The sequence below is a fragment of the Salvia hispanica genome, chromosome 1, assembly GCF_029641045.1.
Source record: "Salvia hispanica isolate PSC_SH4W2 chromosome 1, Shi_PSC_v1, whole genome shotgun sequence".
In the NCBI taxonomy this organism is placed as follows: domain Eukaryota; kingdom Viridiplantae; phylum Streptophyta; class Magnoliopsida; order Lamiales; family Lamiaceae; genus Salvia; species Salvia hispanica.
Genome location: NC_142692.1, coordinates 4076218 through 4101743, shown reverse-complemented (window position 1 = coordinate 4101743; position 25526 = coordinate 4076218). Strand labels below are relative to the sequence as shown.

Below are 25526 nucleotides of genomic sequence, written 5' to 3'. Positions count from 1 at the left end.
TAGCTGATTTTAGAATAGGACATGAAGTAAAACCATTTTATGTAATAAGGAATAGTAGTCAATTTACTAAACGCTAGTAATCAAGTATTTCATCAAGACATGTGTTTAAACTCAGCATGTTAACATTCCTTATCTCATCAAGTATCTCATCAAGTATCTCATCAAGTATCTCATCAAGACACTTCTAAACTCAACATGTTAACCTTCCCTTATTTTTGACAAATTTCCTGGCCCTGGCACTGCTCCTCCCCGTGGCCCTGGCCCTGCTCCTCCCCGTGGCCCTGGCCCTGCTCCTCCCCGTGGCCCTGGCCCTGCTCCTCCCCGTGGCCCTGGCCCTGGCCCTGCTCCTCCCCGTAGCCCTGGCCCTGGCCCTGCTCCTCCCCGTGGCCCTGGCCCTGCTCCTCCCCGTGGCCCTGGCCCTGCTCCTCCCCGTAGCCCTGGCCCTGGCCCTGCTCCTCCCCGTGGCCCTGGCCCTGGCCCAGCTCCTCCCCGTGGCCCTGGCCCAGGCCCTCTCCTCCCAATGGCCCTGCTCTTCCCCATGGCCCTGGTCCTCCAGCTCCTGCTTGCAACACATCAACATCAAAGAGAAATGAATTAGTACCTTTGTCATTGTAACCACAAGCATAATATTAAATCATCACCTTCTTACGGACATCACGCAGGTAATTATAAAACATATCGAGGCTGTTGTGGCTGTACAATGGGCAATGAAGCCCAAATGAGGCGCAAGGAAGTTCATCTATGATAGCATTACCACAAAATGGGCAATGTTTCTTCCCTAGGTAAGAATGGACAGCAATCCAATGTGATTTCATCTTAGTAAAAGATGAGAGAGCATTATGCTCCTTCCAAAACCCGCATATAACGTGATTGCAGAAGAACCTGTTAGAAGTAAACAAGCAAGACTGTGACTCACAGATCATAAATAGACATTCAACCAACATTCAACCAAGATTTATCCAGAGATTTGTCAAAATGCAAAAAAATCATGGGACAAGATTTATTCAGAGAGTACACAATTAAATGGAGGCTACACAATTGAATAACATCAGGTTGATTTAACGGATTGAAGGAAAGAATCACATCAACGATCAAAGATTTATATGGGCCAAGAATAGGGACAAGATTCATATAGAGGGTACAGAATTCAATGACTGATTCAGAAGATTTATCAAGAGCACACAATTGGATGACATTTGATTTAAAGAAAGAACCAAAATTGAATGACATCTGATTTAAAGAAAGAACCAAATCAACGATCATAGGGAGGGTACAGAATTCAATGACTGATTCAGAAGATTTATCAAGAGCACACAATTGGATGACATTTGATTTAAAGAAAGAACCAAATCAACGATCATAGGGAGGGTACAGAATTCAATGACTGATTCAGAAGATTTATCAAGAGGATACACAATTGGATGACATCTGATTTAAAGAAAGAACAAAAATTGAATGACATCTGATTTAAAGAAAGAACCAAATCAACGATCATAGATTTATCAAGAAGACATAAGTTGATTTGACTGCAAATGAGAGATTTATGTATAAATGCAAAAACAAGATTATGAAAAAAATTGTACCTTCGGTATTGAAGGAGCATCCTCTCTTCTTCGGAAATCTTTTCATTTGTAGTGGCGCCCTTGGCCTTCTTTTCTTTCCTCAGGACTTTTTCTGCAAATGATCGAGGTGTAACTCGAGATTCACGTTTCTCAGTCCTGCGGGGATTTCTCCCTCTGGAACCAGACTTCTTGTTGTTAACCCCTTTACTCCCTTTCCCTTTGCTTGAGAATAGGGCATTCTGCCCCATTCTCCATGGAGAGAACACTGTAATTTACAACCAAACCAAAATTAGGAATAAATAGAGAGGGGGAGAGATAGAGACTGAGAAATGACATAAAAAAAACCTGAAGCATTGACGAAAAATTTAGCAGACATTGCTCGTAGTTGCATGTTGTTGTGATTGGGGAATGAGTGAGGCGAAGAGATTTTCGAATTGAGAGCAATTGATGCTCTTCTTGGTGAGGAACTGACTTGTTAAGCGCTAATCGAATTGAAATGGAATAGGGGCGCGAATTGACTGGATTATACGTGATGGGCTTATAGGCTGGGGTGGGCCCATAAGCCCATAAGCCCATCCTTATGGGCTGGAAGGAAAATCAATCGGAAAACTCAGAATCAATGTAATCTCATTTTATAAATTTTCATTTAATAAATTTTCAATAAGCAGACAACTCTCATATGTTGAAATTTCAATAAGCAGCGAAAACTTCGAGTTTTACCTTACTTCGAGTTTTACCCAGTTGAATGAATGCCGTCGTAGAACCATCTTCGGTCCTGTCGGAAGTAAAATCATATAAAACACATACTTTAAATAAATAAATAAAAAACAATTGACAAAACATAGATCTAGATCTGAATAATTGAGGAGGAGATAGATTGCGAGTGAGGAGGAGGTAGATGGCGAGAGAGGAGGAGGAGGAGAGAGGTAGATGGGAGGAGGAGGAGGAGAGAGGTAGATGAGAGGAGGAGGAGGAGGAGAGATGTAGATGAGAGGAGTAGATGAGGTTGATGGCGAGAGAGGAGGAGATAGATGGCGAGAGCGAGAGAGGAGGTAAGATCTAGGTATAAATAAGGAGTGAGATTTAGGGCGGATAATTAAATTGGGCTAGGCCCATATTGGCTTGCTTGTATTTAATATTTATTTTCTATTTCCATAACGCAACGAATTTCAATAAAATCGCGAAATCATACTATTACGATCCTGTATCTTTATTATTATTATTATTATTATTATTATTATTATTATTATTATTATTATTATTATTATTATTATTCATCTCCATTTTATCAACGAATCTGGATTCTTTTTAATGATTTATTTTATAATAGTTACACTAATTTATGTTATAATTTAAGTTTGTTTCACCCCTCTCCACCCCCACTTCTTTTTTCTTTCTTTTGATTAGAAGTATAGAATAATAGGTTGGTGGTGGCCGGTGGGGAATATCCCTGTTTTTACTCCTTTTTCTGTTTTTTAAACAAAAACATACCTTTTTTTTTTCATAATTTAATTTATATTTGATGGTTTGTGCACAATCAACCATCAAGGGAGAAGAATTTACAGAATAATCATTTAAATTATTATGACATTATGCTCAATGACATTCTTGATCAAGATCCACCAAGATCCTCAATTATACTACTTTTACAAAATTATAAACTACACCAAGATCCGAAATTATACTATGATGGTGTTCGGTTGACTAAATTAATTAGTATTGAGATACAATATAGGATAGGGTAAGATGGGCTTTGTCTTTGATTGAATTAGTATTGAGTTTTATTTTGTGTTTGGTTGATGAGCTCATGCAACTATAAAAGAAAGGCAAAGTAATCCGTATTTAAGGTGTTTTTTTACCATCCCTATAAATGTCTAATGACTCAAGGATAGAAGGACATTAGTGCATCCTTATCACTATAGTTATAATTATATATGGAAGGCCTATAGATTTGGGAAACATTAATGAATACCGTTAAACACTACTATAATTTTATATGATTCCACTTGTTAAAGAATTATTTTTTTGTTTAAAATTATGAAAATTGAGAATCTGCGCTATAATTTCACTCGTCAAAGAATTAATAACTAAATAAATAAATTTACAATGCCATTTTAGTTCATCTCCAAACTAAGACATAAATAAAGATAATTAACTAAAATAAAAGATATTGGAGATGATCTTCAGCAAGATTCATTAAATTGAAGACGCTATCACCCCCTCTTCCAAGCAAGATAACTAGGGATGTCAATGTAGCCCGCAATCCGTGGGCTGGCCCGAATAGCCCGCCAAATTTATAGGGTTTGGGTTGAACTTTTATAACCCGAAAGAAATCACAACCCGACTAGCCCGCACCCGCTTAACCCGCAACCCATTAGGGCCAGACCCGAAAACCCGATGGGCTGGCCCGAAAACCCGATAAAATTTTTATTATTCTAATTTTTGCTCCTAATTCGACTTAATTATAGATAACTAAAAAAAGTAACTTTCAATTTTATATTAAATATATAAATTATATATTGAATTTTTATTAATATAATAATTGATATATAAACTAAAAACTTTAAATTCACTAAAAAATTATTTAAATTTCTAAAATATGCATTAAAATTTTACGAAATATCTCAAATATTAGTATTTGATTATGTTTATAATTGAGTTTAAGCATATATCTCAAATTTATCATTATTAAATATTTTACATTTAATGAATATAACTAATTTTCATCATTATTTATGGGATTGATCGCATGTTAATTCTATCGATAGCAACCCGATTAACCCGATGGGCTAGCCCGAAACCCGAGCTTTTAGGGTTAGGGTTGAACTTTTATAACCCGAAAGAAATCATAACCCGACTAGCCCGCACCCGATTAACCCGCAACCTGAATAGGGTTGGCCCGAAACCCGATGGGCCGACCCGATTGACATCCCTAAAGATAACTAAATAAAAAGATTACAATAAAATCTCATACCGAAAAATAAATGTTTAATTTTAATGAGACAAAGGCAATAGTATTTTTATTTTTTTGTGAGTGTATATTTTCTTAATTATATATTGTTGATATGTGTTTTGCAGTATTTTTGTATTATATATAGATTATTTACAATAAATGAGTTTTTATTTTAGTACTACAATTCATAATAATAAAAATACGATATGTTGTGTATGACGAGACATTATTAATAAATAAAGGTAGAATTGTTTATAAATTTTGGTGACTTGTTGTATTTCCTTCGTCTTATAAGAGCATTCGCAATAGTGCTTAGGCCAGCAATAGGCCAGCTATATTCTCCCCTGCCACGTCAGCAACACTAAAAAATCCACCTGCCACATCAGATTTAGGCCAGCCATAGGCCAGTCGCAATAAAAATAATTCAAAATATACTACATTTTACGGAATTAAAATTACGATTAAAATACGGAATTAAATTTACGAGACATATACGGGAAAAATAATCCACTCCATTAAAAAAAAGTACAAAGATTTTTAAAAAAAAGTACAAAGATTTTTAAAAAAAAGTACATGATTTTTTTTTAAAAAAAAGGGCTTCAACACACGAGCCCCGCCACTCTCTACTCCTCGTCGCCGTCGTCCTCGCCGTCGCCGCTGCCGCTGCCGCCGCCACCCGTGGTATCTGAGGCCACGTCGGAACCCGCTAGTCGTGCCCGCGCGATTTCCAAATCAACCCGCATGCTCTCGAGCATCTTGTGAAGAAACATCTTCTCCGTGGGGTCAGTGGCGGCCTTCCAATCTTGGAAGACCTTGTACATCTGCTCGCGCGTTTGGTTATGCGAATGGAGAGTGTACTCGAGTGGGGCGGGTGGGTGGGCGGAGGACTGGACCGATCGGGGCGAGAGGGGGGATCCGCCCCTCGCAGCCCGTTGCGCCCGCTTCTGCCCAACCGGGCGAGGGCGACCAGCAAATGAAGGAGGGGATGGAAACTGCTCAGCATCCGGGGGGAGGTCGTGGGATTCGCCGCTGCTGCCGCTATAGTTCAGTCGCTGCTTCTTCGGCCACCCAGCGTCGCACCCGGCCCGGAACTTCTCGGAGTCCTTCAGCAACAAGAAGCACTCCCAGAAGGTGAACTCCTTATACCTCCCCTCCAAGGGGAACTGACTCGCGGCTATCCTCCGGGCGTCGTCCTCATTCTGCCCACTACCGAGCTGACGGAGGGCGTTGGCGTACAAATTCGCAAAACGGCCCACCGCGGCCCTGGTGCGCTCCCACCCCTTCCGGACCTCCTCGTTGCTGAAGTCCTTCCCGTGCGGGCAGTGCCTCCTATAGGCAGCTCTGATCTTCGACCACATGTTGACGACCCGCTGGTTGTTCGCAACCAGCGGATCGTCGCGCACCTCCAACCACCCCCTGGCCACCCCGGCGTACTCATCCTCCGTCCACTTCCTCCGGCCAGGGGTGTGGTCAACAGCGGGCTGCGATGACTCGCCGACCGCCTTGGCCTTCCCTTTCCCCCTCGTCTTCTTCTTCGGCGCGGCCCGCCTCGCCAGAACGGGAGTATCCGGATCCTCGAGATCGATCCCCATATCATGCAATGACAGAAGGTCATCGCCAGTAAACTGCGTCTCCAATGGGGTTGACGTGTGAGACGAAGCAGTCAAAAAATCAAGCGAGGGCCGATATACCGTGTCCCCTCCCGGTGACCCCTGAACCCCACCCCCCCTTGCATCCCGGGATGCATACCGTGCTGCATCCCCCCCGGCACCTCGCCCTGCCACATCATCCCATCATCTGCTGCAGCATCATCTGCTGCTGCATCTGGGGCATACCCCCCCCACCCGGGCGCTGACTGCCCGCCGCCGGGCATACCCCTCGCGCCCCCCGGCGCACCGGCCATCATCCTTCATCTGATTCCAAGGGATGTTAAACCCCGGGCCCATCTGCCCCCATCCAGATCCCACAGGTACCGTGGGAGTCTGAGATCCACTCGTCGCTGGACTGGACTCGTTGTTGTGATCCATCGCTTGATGATACTCTTGTACAGAAAGTTAGAGAGAGAGAAAACTCGTTAAAACAAGTGGTGCAAATGAAAATGAAACGAAAATCGCGTTTATATAGGTTTTTTAAAAAAAAACAAAAATGGGCGCTGGCCGATCGGGCCGCCACAATTACGGCTAGCCGATCAGCTAGCGCTTCGGCCAGCGCCGAGCGATCGGCCAGCCCACGCCGAAGCGCTAGCCGATTTCGCTCTCGCCGACTGCAATGGTTCGGCTAGCCGATCGGCCAGCGCGACGAATCGGCTAGCCGGTCGCTAGCCGACCATTGCGGATGCTCTAATAGATGACACATTTAGTAATTATATGATATTTGAGAAGATGTTATTTTGTATATTAAGTGCATAAGAAAAAATATTGTAATATAATTAGGGTCCGTTTGATAAGTTAGTAATGTCAAGATATAGATAATTATATGACTATTTCTTAGTGTTTTGATATCATAGTTAACCTATTATGTCAGTCCGTGGTTTTCTCTATGGCCCATCCGAGCCTGCAAATTTTTCCTTAAAATACAAAGATATGTACTTATCTCACAAATTTGGTCGGATAGCATTTCTACCTCATTTATTATGATTTATTAAAACAAAATCTAGATAATTTCTTGTCTACCAAACAACAACGAAAAAATCTTCATCCAAGCTTATCTTGACCCGAAGCCCGCATTTCTTATCATATTTAACAAATCTTGTTATATCTCATCTTTCTAATCAAACGAGCACTTATAATTTATATTAGTTTTTTTATTTTTAATCAAACGAGCACTTATAATTTATATTAGTTTTTTTATTTTTAAATGTGATATCGACAACTAAAAAAGAAATACAGTACGTGGTATAGGACAAACCGAAAAAGGAAATATATGGAAAGATATACTTCAATTTGAAAAAAAAGTAAATATATGGAAAGATCTACTTCAATAGATTTTGTAGTATACGGAAGATCACTCCAGTAAATTCAGAGAGAAAATTAAGGGAAGTTTGACGAAAATAAAACAGAAACCTCAAGCTATTTTTTGTTCATCTAAGTCATGGCGTTCCGGTTGGTTACATGCGCCAGTCGACGCCTTCGATCTACAATTTGCGCTCAATTCATCCCCAGGTTCTATTTCAAAATAATTTGATTAAAATAATATTGTTACTTGTTGCAATGTCATGAAATTTTTATTTTGATTAGAGAGGCGAGGACCAATGGAAATCGATTGGGTAATGTATTCGTGAAATTTCCAAATGAATTACTCCAATTACTACTGTATTAAACTTGATATACTACAACTTTGTTTTTATTGTGAAGGTTACAAGTACAAGTGGGCGGAGACAGAATTTATATCGGAGTCAGAGGCAAAGCCTGATTTTTTGAGGTATAACAGAGAGTTTGGGATGTTTGGTGCATATTTGTTTGAAGACGATGGCAGCATCACCAGGTCACCCAAATATAACAAATATCTTCCCTCCTTTAAAATGGAATTGGAAGAAGATGAAGATCCTTTCTTATTCTGGACTAGTTGTGATGGTCTAATTTATCTTCGTTATCCGAAGGGGAAACATGTCCTTTGGAACCCCACAACGCACGAGTATAAAATCCTCCCCGAGCCCTATGCGCACCCCTCCCGCTGCCTTTCTTATTTAGTTGTAGCATCGGGAATGTGGCATGACCATACATCTCAAGATTACATAGTGGTTAATCTTGTTCGTACTTATATGTTGCTGGGAACTAAAACAGACTCCTCTCATTTCATTCACTTGTATTCACTCAAAACTAATTCATGGAAGATAATACCGTGCCCATGCCCTCATTGCTTTGGTTTTGGTACAACTTGTGTTTGCCTTTCGGGGATTTTGTACTTTACAGCAATTCGAGCTATCCGTTCTTTTGACATTTCTACTCAAACCTTTTCTAACATACCCTTGCCTAAGGGTTGCCGCTCCTACCATGAACCTCACATTCTAGAGTATAAAGGGTTATTAAGTGTTGTATACTCGAAAGATGCAGCTTGTCATGTACTTAGGGAATATCAACTTTGGGCTATGCACGATGGATTGTGGACAAGAGAATCTGTTTTCCATACTCGTGGTGTTCGGAAGCCTTTATGGTTTTCAAAGGATGGTAAGCTATTGTATTTTCTAAGCCGGACTCGTGACATGGTGGTGTTTGATTGTGCCACTGGAAAGTCGAAGCATCTCGGTGTGGATAGCCCGTCAGACTTTGATACAGGGATGATTCCGTTTGTTGAGAACTTTGTTCAACTCAATGGAATTTCATGTATTGAGGAGGTACAATTCCTTTCATTTGCTTATATATAAATTGAGTAATTATACTATGAATCTATGAAGAAATAAATAACTTAGTTATCTTTATCAATTTTGGATATTGGGATTAGTTAGTTATTGGTAATTTATTATCTTTATATGTGTCTTTCAGGAGATGAACTATTGTCTCAACTTTCTTACTTGTTTGTTTCTCTTTGTTTTGCAAAGTCGAGAAATAATATCAAATCAGAAGTAAACCCAGCGTGTTCCTCCTCCTCCTCGTCGACTCCTATTTTTTGTTCACTTAAGGATGGCATGGCTTTCCGCTTGGTTACATCCGCCACTCGACAACTTCCTCTATGCAACCGTGTTCGATCTGCCATTTCCTTTTCAGGGTCCAGAGCTCAATTGGCTCCCAGGTTCTATTTTTTTTTTAAAAAAATTAAATATTCTTACTTGTTTATACAAATTAAAATTTTGTGAATTTATTATTTTGTTAGAGTGGAGGTGAATACGAGAATTGAAGGTGCCCCGCCTATGAGGAATAATGGAAATGAATTGGGTAGGTATTGCAAACATTCTGAATAATTATATTGCAACATACGAACCAAAGAGAAAAAAAAAAGATGCAAGGAATATTTATTTTGGATCATAATAATGTTTTCATTTTTATTGTGTAGGCCGTGAGAATGGTCCCATCGTATCCGAGACAACATTGTCTTCATGCGACATTTTCCCTAAGCCTAAGCCTAAGCCTAAGCCGGACATTTTTGTCAACTATCGGGATTCTTATCGTAATAAATATCAGAATGAGGAATATTTTGTTGCATTTTCCCTTAAAGAGGATGACACCATCTCACCCAAATATTTCATATATCCTCCCTCTTTTCCAACTGTAGATTATGTCTTCACTGGAGCTAGTTGTAATGGCGTGCTTCATTTTCATGATGGAGATTTTCATCGTAGGGGATCGGTTGGTCAAGCTCTTTGGAACCCGACAACGGGTGGGTATAAAATCTTGCCTAAGTCCTCTGTAGAACTCCGTCCTCATAGTAGTCATGAATTTGATATAAATGGAGTGTGGTCTGACCATAGATTTGAAGATTACAAAGTGTTGAATATTGTTCGTGCTAATGAAAGAGGTGGTCGGTTACCCGAGGACGTCAGTTATTACATTGACTTGTATTCGCTCAAACTTAATTCCTGGAGGAGAATACCATGCCCTGACTTTAAGTACTGTGGTTATGAATCTGTCTGCGTAGCTGGGGTTTTTTATTGCAGAGCATCTCTAAATAAGACTGGAGTTATCCTTTCCTTTGATTTTAATACTGAAACCCTATCCACTTTATCCTTACCTAACAAAAATTGCAACAGGCATTATTTTCTAGACTATAAAGGGTTGTTAAGTGTTCTTGCATGCTGGTGGGATGAAGATTTAGATGATGAAATACCTTGGAAATATGAACTTTGGATTAGGAGCGCTGGATCGTGGACAAGAGAATCTATTTTCCATGTTCATGGTGTTTCCAAGCCGTTATGGTTTTCGCAGGATGGTAAGCTATTGTATTTTGCAAGCGTGGATGATGAGTTAGTCATGTTTGATCGTTCCACTGGAAAGTTGAACCATCTTGGTGTCGATTGCTGGATGTCAAAGGTGATTCCATTTTTTGAAAGCTTTGTTCAACTCAATTGAATTTGAAATTCCTTTTGATTGTTGCCTCAGACTCATTCTCAATGCCTTGCTTTGGACATCAGGGATTCAATCAAATCTTGTATTTTTATCTAAGTATTCATTTGTTTGATGTTCATTTTTACATACTCTGTGGATAAATTGTCATTTTAAATGCGATAAACAGAGAATATGGTTCCATGATTTTGATAGAGCTCCATCAAATAGTTTGCCTATTCATTTTATTCCATCTGCTTGCTATTCTTATTTAGCATGCAAATATATCTTATTCAGGGTGTACTTGTTTCTTAGATTGCATTCAAACAACTCTAAGTTAGAGTATTATAATATTAAATTAATTTCTTGCAGAAATTTAGGATTAAAGCAAAAATGAATTAGATTGTTTTTATATAAATATACGAAAAGAACAAGAAGTAAAATACATAATGTTCCACTATTAAAATTAAAATTAAAATTTACAAAATCATATGAAAATAACAAAAGTCAACAAATGAAATTACAAAAAGGAGTATTAATTTTATACTCCAATCGTTCTTCAATGTGTGTCCATTTTGATTCGTTCAGGTTCTATAAAATGTAGTAACAGAAAGTGGATTAAAAAGTTAGTTGAATGCAAATCCTTTTTATATACTCCTCCTAGCAGCTGCCCTGACTTTAGCTGAAATTGAGGATTTTCTAATTCCCAAATTTTCTGTTTTCTTTTTTCCCTGCCTGACCCTGTAATAAAATAAAATAAATCACAAAACACTCTTCACTTTTAAATTTTTTTTTATCGAATGTACCCAGTATATTTATTTTGATTAAATTTTATTTTAAAATAAATGACATAAAATTTTCATAAAGTGCATGCAAAAATAAAATATTCCACCTGTGATCTACTGCAATAAATGGTGTCGTTTTCCTCGCCGGAAGTCCTGGTGTAATCTTCGCCGGAGCTGGTATTTTCCGGCGACCAGAGAGAGGTGGACGTGAGGCCAAAGTCTCTCTCGCATGAATCCATCGTCAGCGGTGCGCTGTCACTCCCGCCGCCGCCGCCGCACGTGTCGCTCGTGTAACACGTGCACGAGCCCCGGCCCACACCGGCACCGCTGCACGACCCCACGGTGCACGCGCCGAACCCCGGCACCTCCGCGGAGTTCTCGGGGCCGTCGCTCCCCCCTTTGTGGCACGGCACGAGCGCGTCCATGCTGGCCGCAAAGGCGGACGTGTTTTTACCTCCGCCTCTGTGGTCGAGCCACGGGACGAGCTTGCCCGCCGCGCGTGAGAGGCCGCACGTGCCCTGACCAACTATGGACTCCAGCGTGTCGGCCGGGCGCAGGTGAGACTTTTCCCACGCAATTCGCGAGCTTGTTGAAAGCCCGCGACGCGGCCAGCGGGCCGTTTTCCCACGTCAGATCCGCCACTTCGTAATCCAATCTGAAACAGAATACGTAACTAATTAAGCGTCACAAAATATTATTAAGATGAAAATTTTTCAGTGAATATATGAATGAAACGGGAATTACGAAAGCGGATCGGTAGCGAAGGAATTCATTTCGATGTCTCTCCAAAAAAAAGAAATTGTTGTTTTATTCTTGAATAGAATGTAAATATTTATCCGGTTTTTAGTTATTTTTGTTTGAGTTGAATATATGTGGGTGAGGAGTGAGAGAGGATTTGATGGCATATTTCAGATTCATAAGATAAGAAACAGCATTAGTTTAAAGAGATGGGAAATGGACACCTGTATAGTGAGTTTTGTCAGTTTACTTGAAAAACTACTATTGGCATTACACAAAAAATTCGTGTGTATTTGAATGTAAATATTGTGATACGTCTTTGTGAAATTTCTAATTGGTGTTTATTAATTGTATGTATATGGGAGTGTTATATTGCTAACTCATAACTTAATTGTTAATTATAACTAAATAATAGCCATTAGATATTCAAATTAAGGGCTTAGATCATTAATCGCTAAATGTCAATACTATCAACAAAAAACGTCAATAAGGCCATATGATTAATTCCAAAAAATATCAATAGGGATATTAATGTCAATTAACTACATGTTTAGTTATAACTAACTTTTAAAAGAAATCACAAAACTTTAAATTCATATAACATATATCAAATCAAAGATAATTTTATAAGGATTCCAACGATATCCTACATGCATATGTTCCGACGTCAAAATTTAAAAAAAAAAAATTCAAAATTTTTAATTTTTTCGTACAACAAAATGTCAATATACTATATAAAATATGTCAATATAATACATGTAGAATGTCAATATAAGCAATGAGTTAACATTCTTAAAGTATTGTGTTGACATCCTCAAAATACTGTGTTGATATTTTCGAAACTCTATATTGACATTTTCATCAAAAACCCTAATTTGGAGTTTTTTTTTATCTTTTTCGATTTTATTAATAAAAATGAAAATTACACGTGGCAAATTGTAGACCACACGTTTTCTAAAATTCTATGGCCTTAAATTAGTCGTAATTAGCAATTAAATGATTAGTTAGCAATTGATCACTCCGTATAATATATTTGTCGTGTGCATAGATAATTTTGAGCATCAAATTCAAAAGGCACATGAGTCCGTCCTTATCTCATTTTCAGCGTCCCACTAGCTATATGTCGTGTTTTGAATTTTGATTGTTTTTTTTTTCAGTCTTAAATTTTTAGGATTGATAGTATAAGATTTTACAAATATTTTTTGTATTTTTTTCTAGATAGTATAATGAATTTAATCATGGCCGATTGATATTCCAATCATAAGCTTGATATTTGGTCTTGATTATGCGATGAAATCTATTTCTTTCTTTTTTTTGTTAATCATAAACCTATACATATATGGGTGTAAATATCGTGTAATCAAATCCTAACATATTCTTATTACAGGACAAATAACAATTATTAAGTCACTTGCTTTAAAGATGTAACTGTTCCTAGCTAATTCTAACGACATAATCTATTGTTGTTACTTTTTATATTAAATAAGATTCTATAAAACATTAATAGCGCATACAATAACAATTTTTGCTAATTAAAAAGTTCTTATTTTATTTAAATAAAAGCTTTTTTGTTTATGCAATTAATATCATACAGCATTTATTAAAAAAAATATTAGAGTATTAAATTGGGAGAAATGGTTGAAAAAAAGTTTGAAGAGTATGAATGTGCCATCATAAAACTGAGAAGAAAAAAAGAAAAGGAAAACTTTTAAAGAAATTGACGTGGAGGGGAGTGATATGAGCAAATGTATATATATAATAGATTAGGAACATTGGATATGATCAATTTAGTTGGACGTGATATTTAAATATCAAGACTAATTTTTTCAAGATTAAATATAATAAAGGGTAATTTAGTAAATAAGTAATATAAATAATAATTAAACCGGTTCAAATAAAACCGGTTCGGTCTAATTAAAAATTTAAGAGTGTTATGTACGTAGAATTCATGTAAGTTTATCTTTTCCCTTCAATTTATTAGTATATAGGAGAGATCCCCTTCATTCTACGATTGCAAAATTGAACGGCAAAAAAAAAAATCGAAAATTATCAATGTTCAAATTTAAATGTTGTTTTACACTTTTGAATATTTTTTAAATTAAGGTCAAACCGAAACTGAGTCAAACTTAACAGAATTTATTATAATTAGTTAAGGAACTTATCTAGAACTTCAACAATATTTAGCATATTTCTCAAGCGATTAAATGTATTCTCGCAAAATTGTAGTATATACAAAGATAGGGTTTTGAGCTATCAAACTAGATTTAAATACATAAACGCGGAATAAAATCATACGTATGTTATTTTTAGGTCATTGTTAGTTTATTTTTAGGTAATTTTAATGAAGGATGATCTGAAATGATTTTAAAATGGCATCAAACTCAGTTTTTATAAAATGACCTATAAGTAATTAATAATGAGATTCAGTGTTTTTTTAGTTAATTATTGACCATTAGATTACCTAATCTTAGAGCTAAAATTTAGGCTGCAATTTTTGATTTAGATACATTCTTATTTGGATTATCTCCATTGACTTAGATATATTGTTACATATACTATATCGATTGGGGCAATATTGTCATGTCAAGGCCAATGGGCTCATTACGTATTATTACATTAACTAATTAAATTATAGAACAACTACAATTAATTAATTCATACTATTAATTAAATCTAAACTACATCTTTCATACTTTCCCTGTTCCACAGTAATAGAGACATTTCATTTTCTACACTCATTTTAAAAAAATTGATATTAAATAGTTAAAGTGGAGATATAGTAAAGTAAGAGAGAGAATAATGTAGAGAAGAGTCTTATCTTCAATATTCTCTCTCTTACTTTACTTTTTCTCCACTTTAAGTATTTATAATTATTTTTTAAAAATAAGTGCGCAAAATGAAATGCCTCTATTACTATGCAAAATGAAATGCCTCTATTACTATGGAACGGAGGGAGTATTTATGATCTAAAATAAGACGTGGAGTCAGAATGGAATAAGCATTGAGATGATGGAAATATTACTCAATTGGACCACAGCCAAGATTACATTAATAATGCATGATGATCTAGTGAAAAGACAGCATGCTTGATTTCGGAATTAAAGTGGTAAAATAATTATTTGCACACATGTGAAGTGGGGGTCATAGTTAGAATACATTATCATAGTCCATAAGTTTGTATAAAGATGATTTATTTAAAAAAAAAAAGTTTTTTCGCCAACATGATTGCTTATTAATGTCAAAGGTATAAAGCTTTACTAGGAAAAAAAGTCCGATTGAGATGACTAATTTTCTCAATGAAAAATAGAAATTGCTTTAGCATATAGCTCTCCCACAACTCTATCTTATTGTCAAACACTGAATCAAAAATATGAAATATGTAGGTCATTTTTAGACATAATGTAAGTCATTTTACAAACATGGCCTAAAATATCTAAAAATGACCTTAATTCCAAATTTTATAATTATAATGACTTAAATAATGATATTCATATAAGATGCATAATTATTAACGATCAGATTACCAAATTTTATGGTCGGGATTTAGCCCGTGTTTGTATTATGATGAATTTTTTGTTTTGATCACTTTCCAATTTAGTATCAAATTTGCATTAAATTTTTTTTATCATGGAATAATTTAAGAATATTTGAAGCAACATAATTTATATACTCCCTCCGTCCCAATTTACTTCAGTCATATGCTAATTTAGATTATCACAAGTTACTTGAGTCATTTCTCTTTTTTTCCTCTTTTTACCTAAAAACAAAACATCTAATTACACTTAATTACTTTATTACTTAATCATCTCTTCTCTCTCTTACTTTATTCTTTCTTATACTTTATTTAACTCACTAAATACAACTTTCTTAAATCTCGTATCGAAAGAAAATGACTCAAGTAATATGGTACGGAGGAAGTATTAAATTTTGGAAAGAGCCTATTTGACCAAATTTTATATATGAATGCAATTAAACCAAAAATAACCGATACAAATTAGGTAGTGCAATATATATGGGCCAATGGTCCATGAAATAAGCCTTCTAAACTTTGTTATTCGGAAAGCGGGTGAAACCCAATATATATGGGCTGAGGCCTAAAATGAATTAAATATTGGGGGATTTTTTTTGGCATCATGCCTTTTAGCGCAAAGAATATAGTGAGAGAATGTGTGTGCCAAATAATGTCTCATGTGGAGTAAAATTAAAGAAATACGAAGTCGGACTTAATTTGACTCAACTCGATTCGACTCATTTACGAGCTTAGCTCCAAGGATCTTCGCAACCTTTGAGTCCGTCCCTCTTGACGAACTCCATTATAGCATGCACGGCTTCCTTGATCCAGTTAGAGAGAGAATGGTTTGCACTTTCAATCTCAACCATCTCGGCTCCACCCAATGCTCTACATAATCTACGTAAAAAAAAAACACTCACGAAATCAAATATAGTACTATAATAATTTTTTGAAAAAAAAAACTCTCATAATTAAAACACAAAATACATCTTGCCTGCCACCAAATTCTTGTTTGTTCACGTGTTGTGGCACGTGCTCGCCCGCCATCGAGTAGATGACCTTTCAAACATAGTACTTTCAGACTCAACAACTCAACAATACATTCAAGAAAATGAAAGAGGGTGTACCAAGGAAGGCGTAGCGGACATGTGCCCGAGCTTCTCCTTCAATTCCTTATCACTCAAGTCGGAACTGAACATATCATCCTCACCATTCCTCGTGTGTAAAGAGTGATACCTGAGCGAGCCATCATGAGTAGACAATTTAATTTGAGCGAGAGGATAGGTCAAAAATACATGTATACATTTAAAGGACAATATGATAAAAAAGGTCAAAATTGTTGACCTATAGGCCGTGATTGGAGCGTCTGGATGTGCTTTTCTCGGCATAAAATCGTACGGTCGATCATGATTGATCATAGTTGTGGCTAGATCAATCATGGAGCCAGCCTCTTGGAAGTATTCACGGTCGCTAACTGGAGCCTAAACATTAATTAATAATGAGATTAAGAGATAACAAAACTTAAACTAGCACACAAATTAATTATGAGGGAGTATAAAAATGGACCTGTAAAATGACTGCTGTAACTGCTCTTGACCATGCTGCATTACTATCCAAGTAAAATACAATATCCTGCATAGCCTCAAAATCGTTATTATAACATATTTTTGCTTCATATTCCATCCATATTTTTTTTGTCCAAACAATCCAGGAATCCACCAAGATTAATGATAACCATCCAAACAGTACAATATCAACACAGCAGAGCAACACAAAAACTGAAAAAACACAAAAATTCGATCAAAGCAAGAATTAGCGAGCAGAGTCCATCAAGAATGATGACAATCGAAACAACATATACAATATGTAAACAGAAACTAACAAAAGACAAAAAATCAACTAACGAACCTGACAGCCATGACCGTGTCCTAATAGGATGACACCATGAGAGTCCTCATTGTCGATTAAATAACTTATGAGTTGATCAAGTTCGTTGGCATCCTTCACCACAAATATAGCAAATCCAAATTTAATTTATGAAACAAGAAAAGGCTACAAAGTTAATCATCTTCTCACAAGATGTTCATATACTAATTAATCTCAAATTTGACATCGGAAACAAATTATTTAACTTGTTTCAAGGTGGAGATGCCATATCCGCTGTAGGAAGATGAAAATAGGAATTGAACTAACGACCAATGCTCCTTCTCTAAAGCAAATGCCAGAGGTTCCAAGTATCTGCAAAACTATAATTAAAGATACGATGTGTGGTTGGTTGGATTTCGCGCAATTGCACAACACACATCGCTGTGTCGTGCAAAGCTGTGTTTTTACGTGTTACACGCATGTTGTGCACTATATGTATGTAAACACAAATTTTTTAGCACACTGTTGCGGATATCCTTACTCAGTTGCCAAAATTCCTTCTTTAAATCCACCAACAAAAACAACTTGCTGCTTGAAATTTCCTACCTTAAATGCAACCTGCAACAACATTTCACCTAATTAAATCAATCATTAAAATACCATAAAGAAAAATGGAGTATTTCCTATTTTTTGGAAAAGTTATTCCATTAATTACTAGATCCGGATGAATAATTAAACAAAAATATATGAGTAATATTTAAATAAAAAAAACTCCTAGGGTTTAGTAACAATTAATTAAGATGTTATTTATTTCCTTGCCTGAATCGGTTTTGGGCCATACTTGAACATCACCCCGTTAAGCTTATACTTATTGTTAACGGCTGCGGCGGCTCCGGTTGGGGAGTTGGGCGCCATGGCGGTGGAGGAGCGGCTGACGGCGGCGGTTGGGGTGGAGAGGAGGTGTCTTGGTGTTAATTGGTGTCTTCATTTCTTGTTGCCTTTTTAAGTGTTTGTTTTGGGTGAGTGATTTCCGTTATTTCTGTTATTTCCTTGTCAAAGTAGATCCGTTTAATCCTTTCATATTGTTTATTAATTCAATTTATTAGTAGGAGAGATCCCCTTCATTCTACGATTGCATGCAAAATTGAACGGCAAAAAAAAATCGAAAATTATCAATGTTCAATTTTAAAAGGTTGTTGTACACTTTTGAATATTTTTAAGTTATGGTCAAAACTAAAATTGAGTCAAACTTAACAGAATTTATTATAATTAGTTAAGGAACTTACCATAGAACTCTCAACATTATTTAGAATATTTCTCAAGCGATTAAATGCGCTCTCACAAAATTATATATACTGAGAAAATATTACATATATATAGTATATGATTGGAGTATGATTGTCATTCCCAGGCCAATTATAATTAATTAATTCATACTATTAATTAAATCTAAGCTTTATCTTTCATATTTATGTTCTAAAATAAGACGTGGAGTCAGAATGGAATAAGCATTGAGATGATGGAAATATTATTCAATTGGAGCAGCCAAGATTACAATAATAATGCATGATGATCTAGTGAAAAGACAGCATGCTTGATTTCGGAATTAAAGTAGTAAAATAATTAGTGTGCATATGTGGAGTGGGGGTCATAATTAGAATTTTACATTACCTTATTTTAGAAAAAAAAAAAAGTTTTTTCGCCAACAGATACTCTTATCATGATTGCTTATTAATATCAAAGCAAAGGTATAAAGCTTTATTAGGAAAAAAAGTCCGATTGAGATGACTAATTTTCTCTATGGAAAAAAGAAATTGCTTTAGCATATATCTCTACCACATAATTCTTCCTAAAAATACATGGGTCATTTTTACAAACATTACCTAAAATATCTAAAAATGACCTTAATTCCAAAGATTATAAATAAAATGACTTAAAAATAATTAATAATGACATTTGTATAAGATGCATAATTATTTATCACTATCATATTGACAAAATTCATGGTCATCGACATGGTGATAACTAGCTATACGATTAATTGACGCATGCATAATATTGCATCCATTGCCAACCTGTATTAAAATATACTTAAAATCCTAGTAAATGGGCTTAAACTCCTAGCATATATATATACTATGATGGTAATTAACTACCTAAACAATAAATTATTAAAAGGAAGAATAATTAATTATACTAAATTTGTTGGGTGCAAATCTATCCCACATGAGTGAGGGAAGTTGGATTAGTATATAAGTGCTATCCATCCCTAATTAGTTTGAGGCCTTTTGGGGATGACCCAAAAACAAATCCGTGCGGGCTTGGCTCCACCTAAAACGGACAATATCAAACTAATGTGCAGTCGATGATCCCAACAAACTGGTATCAGAGCCAAGGTGGCTTTGGGTTGGGCCCTGTGTGACCAAAGGGTCAGGCCTGGATGACCCATGATCGAGTGGGGCCCTGGATGACTCTAGTTTGAGTCGGGCTCGTAATTTCTCGATGTATCGATTATGTGTTCCCGATGTGGTCTCGCTTTGATGGGAGGTTTGTTGGGTGCAAACCTATCCCACATATCAAACTAATGTGCAGTCGATGATCCCAATAAAATTAAGGACTGTTATATAATTAACTACCTAAACAACAAATACTTAAGCGAAAGAATAACTTAATTATATATACTTAATTAAGCACTATTGCAATCCCTTTTGATCTTGACATTTCAATCTAACTTTTGACCCTATATAAAGAGATGTGCTGATATGATAGATGAATTTATGCTAATTAACTTTAAGCACTAATTTATTGATGCAACCCATACCCATAAAAATGTTATTTAGTTATTTAAAGAAAGAATTAGTGTGAAAGCATATTATGAAACGTTCCGTACAAAAAATTCACGTGATCACCATCAACTCATCATATATTTTCAGAAGCTTCTCTAGTTAATTCAGATAATCTCATATTTATATTGAGTACTACTATGCTAGTCACTGGACTACTCTTTAATTAGGGAAAATTACATGCTTGCGAGAATAAATATGAATCACTATTTATTCGACTGATGGATGTTTTGTGGTGTGTTTTGTGATTGTTGTTTTATTTATTTTTTTCTTAACTAGGGGTTGTTGTAAGACATCTCATCTTTTGTGAATGAGGTAGGCCGATAACGACGGACAGGATTAGCGCTAGTTATTTTAGTTCTATCTTCTTATGTTTGTACGCTTCTTTTTTTTAGTCTGTAATGATTTTGGACAGAATGTTTGTTTCTGTGTATATATATTTTTCTTTTGTTTTTTGTACTCTGTTAATGTTGGATAACGTATGAGTTACTATGACTTTAAGAATTTCTTTTGTATAAATAACGATAACAAAACTCACATTTTTTCATAAAATAAGTTAAAGATTCTCATCCACAATTTACCTTGTTTGGTGTATGGCAGAGTATCTAGTAATTCCCATTCTCTTAGGGTTAACAACATTTATTAATCAATTTACCCTAGCCAGGCACCTTTAGTTCTTTTGTGATTCAATTTAAGCTTTCTAATGACAGAAAAATACTTTTAGATTAACCTAAGTAGTCAACTTTATTGATTAGGAAACTAAAACTAAATAATGGTCGAGCAAAAGTTGAGGCTTATGATTAATATAGTATAATTAAAGTGTGATTAACTAATTAATAATTGGTTATAAATGATTCTCGGCGCTGCTTTTCGGAAAACAACTTGCCCACCTTCTGCTGATAATGTGATCAGTTTTTATAGTTAAATGGCAAGATATTGATAAACCTTAACAAACTGCAAAATAAAGGTAATTAATTAATTAATTAATTAATTATAAGCAGTTTAATTATCTACCTATTTATTTATTTGTTGATATTCTTTGTTTATTTTAATTTTCTTTGATGTTAAGTATTTCTATGGTTTAGTTATTTTGTTGAGCTTCTGTGAGTTTATGTCTCTTGTTTTTGCAGTTATTCAATAAACATTTATGTGATTCGATGCTTTTGTGTACGTGTGTTTAGATCTTTGTGTCAATTCCTGCTTAGTTGGTGGATACTTTGTGGTGTATTATTGTTACCACATCGTAATCCATAAAAAAAGTTTAGATTTTTTTTCTTATTTAAGTAAATTTTGCATATGATTGATCAAATACGATTGAAAATTGAATTGGGATTGCGTGCGACAATGAAATGGTCTATTTCGGTAAAACTTAACAAATGAAAGCCCTATTTTAACTTCTCAAAATTGTAGAATTTGAGCAAGAAGATTTAAGGGAATCTTAGTTTATTGCGTGACACCTGCCACCTACTTATAGTATAATACTCCTATATACAGACTAGGGCTTAACGTTTTTCTATACTTAGATTTATTCTTACATAAAATAGAAGTATCCATAGGTAGGAGGACAGCACAAACATTAAGGTAGGGTAACAGATCTTCAAATTAAAACAAAATTATTCGTATGTAAACCAGTAAATATAACATAAGCTAATATGCCTATTAATGCCCTTTCAGGAAATTTCTATTTAAGCTAGCTATTCTAAGTATAATTCTATAGTTTATTTTTTTGTATAAGCAAATACATGATGATTATATATATAAATAGGGACGTCCAATTAGATTATACACAAATCACAAGTTATAACAATATTACATGTATAAATAAACATTCTTTGATTAAACAATGAAAATTTATTACTACTACTCTACTGTACTAGAGTATATCAAAATATATCGAAAATAAAATACTCCATACAAAGCTAAAAGAACTAAACGGTCAACTAAGGCCACTACAACCTAAACGCCCCCCCGAAAAACCAAAACAATGAGACTTAAAAATAGGAGACACCAGAACATGCCCCAACTAAGCTAACAACAAAAACTAAGACTCTAAACTTAGCGCCCGCCTTAGCCACAGGCTAGCAACTAGGGCGGACGGCTAGTCCACTATTGCAATCGGCTAACGGTAAGGACGAGCGCGGAGCGGATGAGAGGTCGGGCGTAGACTAACTGGCTAGCCGATCGCTGTCCGATTATTTTTTTTTTCTATTTTTTTTATTTATACTCTATATTTACAACTGATTGCACTTCATTTTTTTAATATTTGATAAACACCAACAATTAAAATGAATTAAATCGTATTTGTCAATTTATTTGTTGGGCTAGGACATTGGCTAGGCTATTGTTAGTGGCTAGGCTGTGGGAAGAGCATGATGATGTGTCAAGAAGAGTTTTTGGCTAGGCTATTGCTGATCCGATGCTATTGTGGATGCTTTTAGCCTTGTATCGGAGGACGGAGAGAGTAGTTGTTTTTCTATTCCTAGCTAAATGTTCGTAACTATAGCGGAACCGATACTTCAATGATTAGTTCTCCTTAACGGAAAACACAAAATTTTAATTTTCCAACAACAATGTATGTATGATATATGTCCATGATAGGACATATACAAAATAAAATATACTACAACGAAGGAATAAAAAATGATTCAAACGACAGAGAGAATACAAGTAGATGCGGTTGAGACGTGTTTATAATTGACCCCATTACATGCACATCATGCATGCCTTCCAATTCCCCTCTTCCTTACTATAAATACGTCTCTACTCGAACCTATTCTACACATATAATATAATCCCACTACACTTGTTCATACTACAAACCTCACTCTCACTCTCACTCTCACTAAGGTGCATATAATAATAGTAGTACTATAGTACAATATTGTTTCACTTCATTCCCTTCTACTACTTAAATTCAATGTTTATTAATGTAAATAAAAGTAGTAACTAATACTACTACAGGTAAAGCATGAATATTTCACTCTCCAAGCAAACGCCGATGGTGATCAACCTCATTCCGCGCCACCGGCGAAAGGAGAAGGAGAAGGCGGTGGTGGTGGTGGGGGCCACCGGGACCGGAAAGTCCCGGCTCTCCATCGACCTGGCGACCCGGTTCGACGCCGAGGTCATAAACTCCGATAAAATGCAAGTCTACACGGGGCTCGACGTCGTCACCAACAAGGTCACCGAGGACGAACGCCGCGGCGTGCCGCACCACCTCCTCGGATTCGCGGACCCCGCAGCGGACTTCGGGGCCCGCGAATTCGTCCGCCACGCCTCCGCGGCGGCCGACGACATCACCGCGAGGGGGCGGATGCCCATCATCGCCGGGGGATCCAACTCCTTCGTCAAAGCGCTCGTCGTCGACGACCATTACTTCCGGTCGAGGTACGACTACTGCTTCCTGTGGGTCGACGTGGCGGCGCACGTGCTCGGCCCGCGGGTGTCGGGTCGGGTCGACCGGATGGTGGGCTCGGGCCTGGTGGAGGAGGCGCGGGGATTCTTCAGCCCCGCTGGAGACTACAGCCGCGGGGCCCGGCGCGCCATCGGCGTGCCGGAGCTCGACGGGTACTTCAGGAGCGAGGGTGGCGGCGGCGGCGGCGGCTACAGGGAGAGGCTGCTCGAGAAGGGAATTGATCAGATAAAATTTAATACCCGGGCTCTGGCGGGCCGCCAGCGGCAGAACATTATGCGGCTGGCGGAGCACCTCGAGCGGCGGATGCACCGCCTCGACGGGGAGAGGCCCGTGGAGGGGCTGAGCGCCAGGATCGTCGCGCAGTTCCTGCGCGAGGATCACGTGGACTTTGTGTCAGCGATTGCGGCTGGGCCAAACCGGCCAGCCGCCGGTCAACTTATAACTTCCGCCGTCGGCCGCTAGTGGGACCCTCCCATCCCGAAAAAGGAAAAAAGAAATACTAATACTCTATCGGTCCCATTTAAGATGGTCACACTCTCTCAGCTGATTCAAATATTTCCATCTATGAATAAGAGTCTCATTTTTTTTCCGGTACAAATTAAAAGAAATGTTAAGAAAAAGGAGAAAAAAAAGTTGAGAATGAATGAATTAGTGTAATGTAGGACAGTATAAATGAATCGGAATTTCTATTCGCGAAACCGAAGGAGTATTTAATAGCTCCACTTAAAATCTAGCACTATCATTCAAAAAATTGGCCTATCTTAAATTGAACAAGTATGATAGTAATTCTAGTACTTAGAATTATTTTTTTCCGAGATCTACGTGGCACTGGTTGTGGGCCCGCTGGGGTGGAATCTAGCTAGGCTGAAATTTCGTAATCTAGGTTGCTGTCTCTATCTGCAGTTTGAGCAGTTCGATCTTGGTCGGCCGTACAGTTGGGAAATCTTGGGGAAAAGAGGAAGTGACTATTTTTCTAAAATTTTATTTTTAATTTCGGTTTATTTGGTTCTCTTTAATTATTATGTTTGGTGTATATTTGTGTATTCTAGTAAAGAGCTGTATTATTCGCGGATATGACAACTCGATCGGATATATTTTATAAATATATGTATGACTTGAAATCTTGAATGTAATGACTCAGTGGTTCTGTGAATATTTTCATATTGGTGAAGGTTAGAATTTAATCATGAAGAGTTTTATGGGAATCACATTCCTTATATTATGGAGTTAGACTTTTGCCCAAGTTCTATCACATCAAAAGTATATTATTAAATAGTACGATACGAAATGAATAAAGGATATCTAGAGTTCTAAAATGAATTAAACATGGAGACAATACTAAGTTATTAACTGGTAGTAATTGAATCATGCAGAAAGAATAGTTGATTTTCATCAACATAAGAGACGCTAAGTTTATTCTTTGGGTACATGCAGAGAGACGTGGCGGTAAGATTATTCTTTAGGTACATGCGGAAAGAATAGTTGCTTTTCAACATAAGTTGCGCTATTTTATTAGTGATAAACAAATATTTAAAAAAAAAAAAAACTTTGATTTTCGGCTTCCATATAACAAATTCCTCTAAATACAAATAAATTGGGTATTTGTAATTGTGTATTAAAAAAAAAATTAAAGTCACGTAATTGATCAGAATAAAAATGACCAAACTTCATATTTTTACGCCAGTATGTTGATATTTATTTTTGTTGACTTTTTTTTTGAATTTTTTTAGTATTTCTATTTTAATTTGTTGCTTTTTTTTTCATGGCTCAAAGTCTACAAAAAATTAATTATGCTACTGCATCCTCTCATTAATTTTTTCTACTACTAATATTTTAGCCATTTTTAAGTTTCAAGCGGCTGAAATGTCTTGTCAAAAT

The 25526-nt window shown here is 36.6% G+C and overlaps 3 protein-coding genes, 1 long non-coding RNA gene and 1 pseudogene across 7 annotated transcripts; 2 read left to right on the top strand and 3 right to left on the bottom strand.

Annotated features, from left to right (window-relative positions):
* Positions 1–22: 22 nt before the first annotated feature.
* On the bottom strand, positions 23–2606 carry LOC125224136 (uncharacterized). Its single transcript, XM_048127493.2, has 5 exons — positions 2283–2606; positions 1908–2147; positions 1584–1827; positions 642–882; positions 23–559 (listed from the first exon to the last, which is right to left on the bottom strand). Exons 2-5 carry the CDS (start codon positions 1951–1953, stop codon positions 191–193), a joined length of 900 nt encoding a protein of 299 aa, XP_047983450.1. The 5' UTR covers positions 1954–2147; positions 2283–2606; the 3' UTR covers positions 23–190.
* A 4925-nt stretch (positions 2607–7531) lies between these two features.
* Positions 7532–10642, top strand: LOC125223995 (uncharacterized). Of its 3 annotated transcripts, none has more exons than XM_048127323.2 (7): positions 7532–7676; positions 7752–7780; positions 7869–8848; positions 9053–9243; positions 9325–9386; positions 9505–9618; positions 9724–10642. In XM_048127323.2, exons 1-7 carry the CDS (start codon positions 7606–7608, stop codon positions 10515–10517), a joined length of 2241 nt encoding a protein of 746 aa, XP_047983280.1. In that variant the 5' UTR covers positions 7532–7605; the 3' UTR covers positions 10518–10642. The 3 variants fall into 3 exon arrangements, with proteins under 3 accessions (XP_047983280.1, XP_047983281.1, XP_047983279.1); XM_048127324.2 differs by having other exon boundaries at positions 9505–9828; positions 10199–10301; XM_048127322.2 differs by having other exon boundaries at positions 9505–10642.
* Positions 10643–10928: 286 nt separating this feature from the next.
* LOC125185692 (uncharacterized) lies at positions 10929–12163 on the bottom strand. Its single transcript, XR_007170211.2, has 3 exons — positions 12020–12163; positions 11383–11930; positions 10929–11231 (listed from the first exon to the last, which is right to left on the bottom strand). It is a non-coding gene; the product is annotated as an uncharacterized LOC125185692 (long non-coding RNA).
* A 3804-nt stretch (positions 12164–15967) lies between these two features.
* LOC125218035 (UPF0613 protein PB24D3.06c-like) lies at positions 15968–18450 on the bottom strand. Its single transcript, XM_048119632.2, has 9 exons — positions 18210–18450; positions 17932–18008; positions 17657–17762; positions 17433–17525; positions 17091–17156; positions 16869–17005; positions 16652–16760; positions 16519–16583; positions 15968–16421 (listed from the first exon to the last, which is right to left on the bottom strand). Exons 1-9 carry the CDS (start codon positions 18303–18305, stop codon positions 16274–16276), a joined length of 897 nt encoding a protein of 298 aa, XP_047975589.1. The 5' UTR covers positions 18306–18450; the 3' UTR covers positions 15968–16273.
* A 4564-nt stretch (positions 18451–23014) lies between these two features.
* LOC125219798 (adenylate isopentenyltransferase 5, chloroplastic pseudogene) lies at positions 23015–24801 on the top strand (annotated as a pseudogene). The gene is made up of 2 exons (XR_016130164.1): positions 23015–23080; positions 23195–24801. The product of XR_016130164.1 is annotated as an adenylate isopentenyltransferase 5, chloroplastic pseudogene (transcript).
* The last annotated feature ends 725 nt before the right edge of the window (positions 24802–25526 follow it).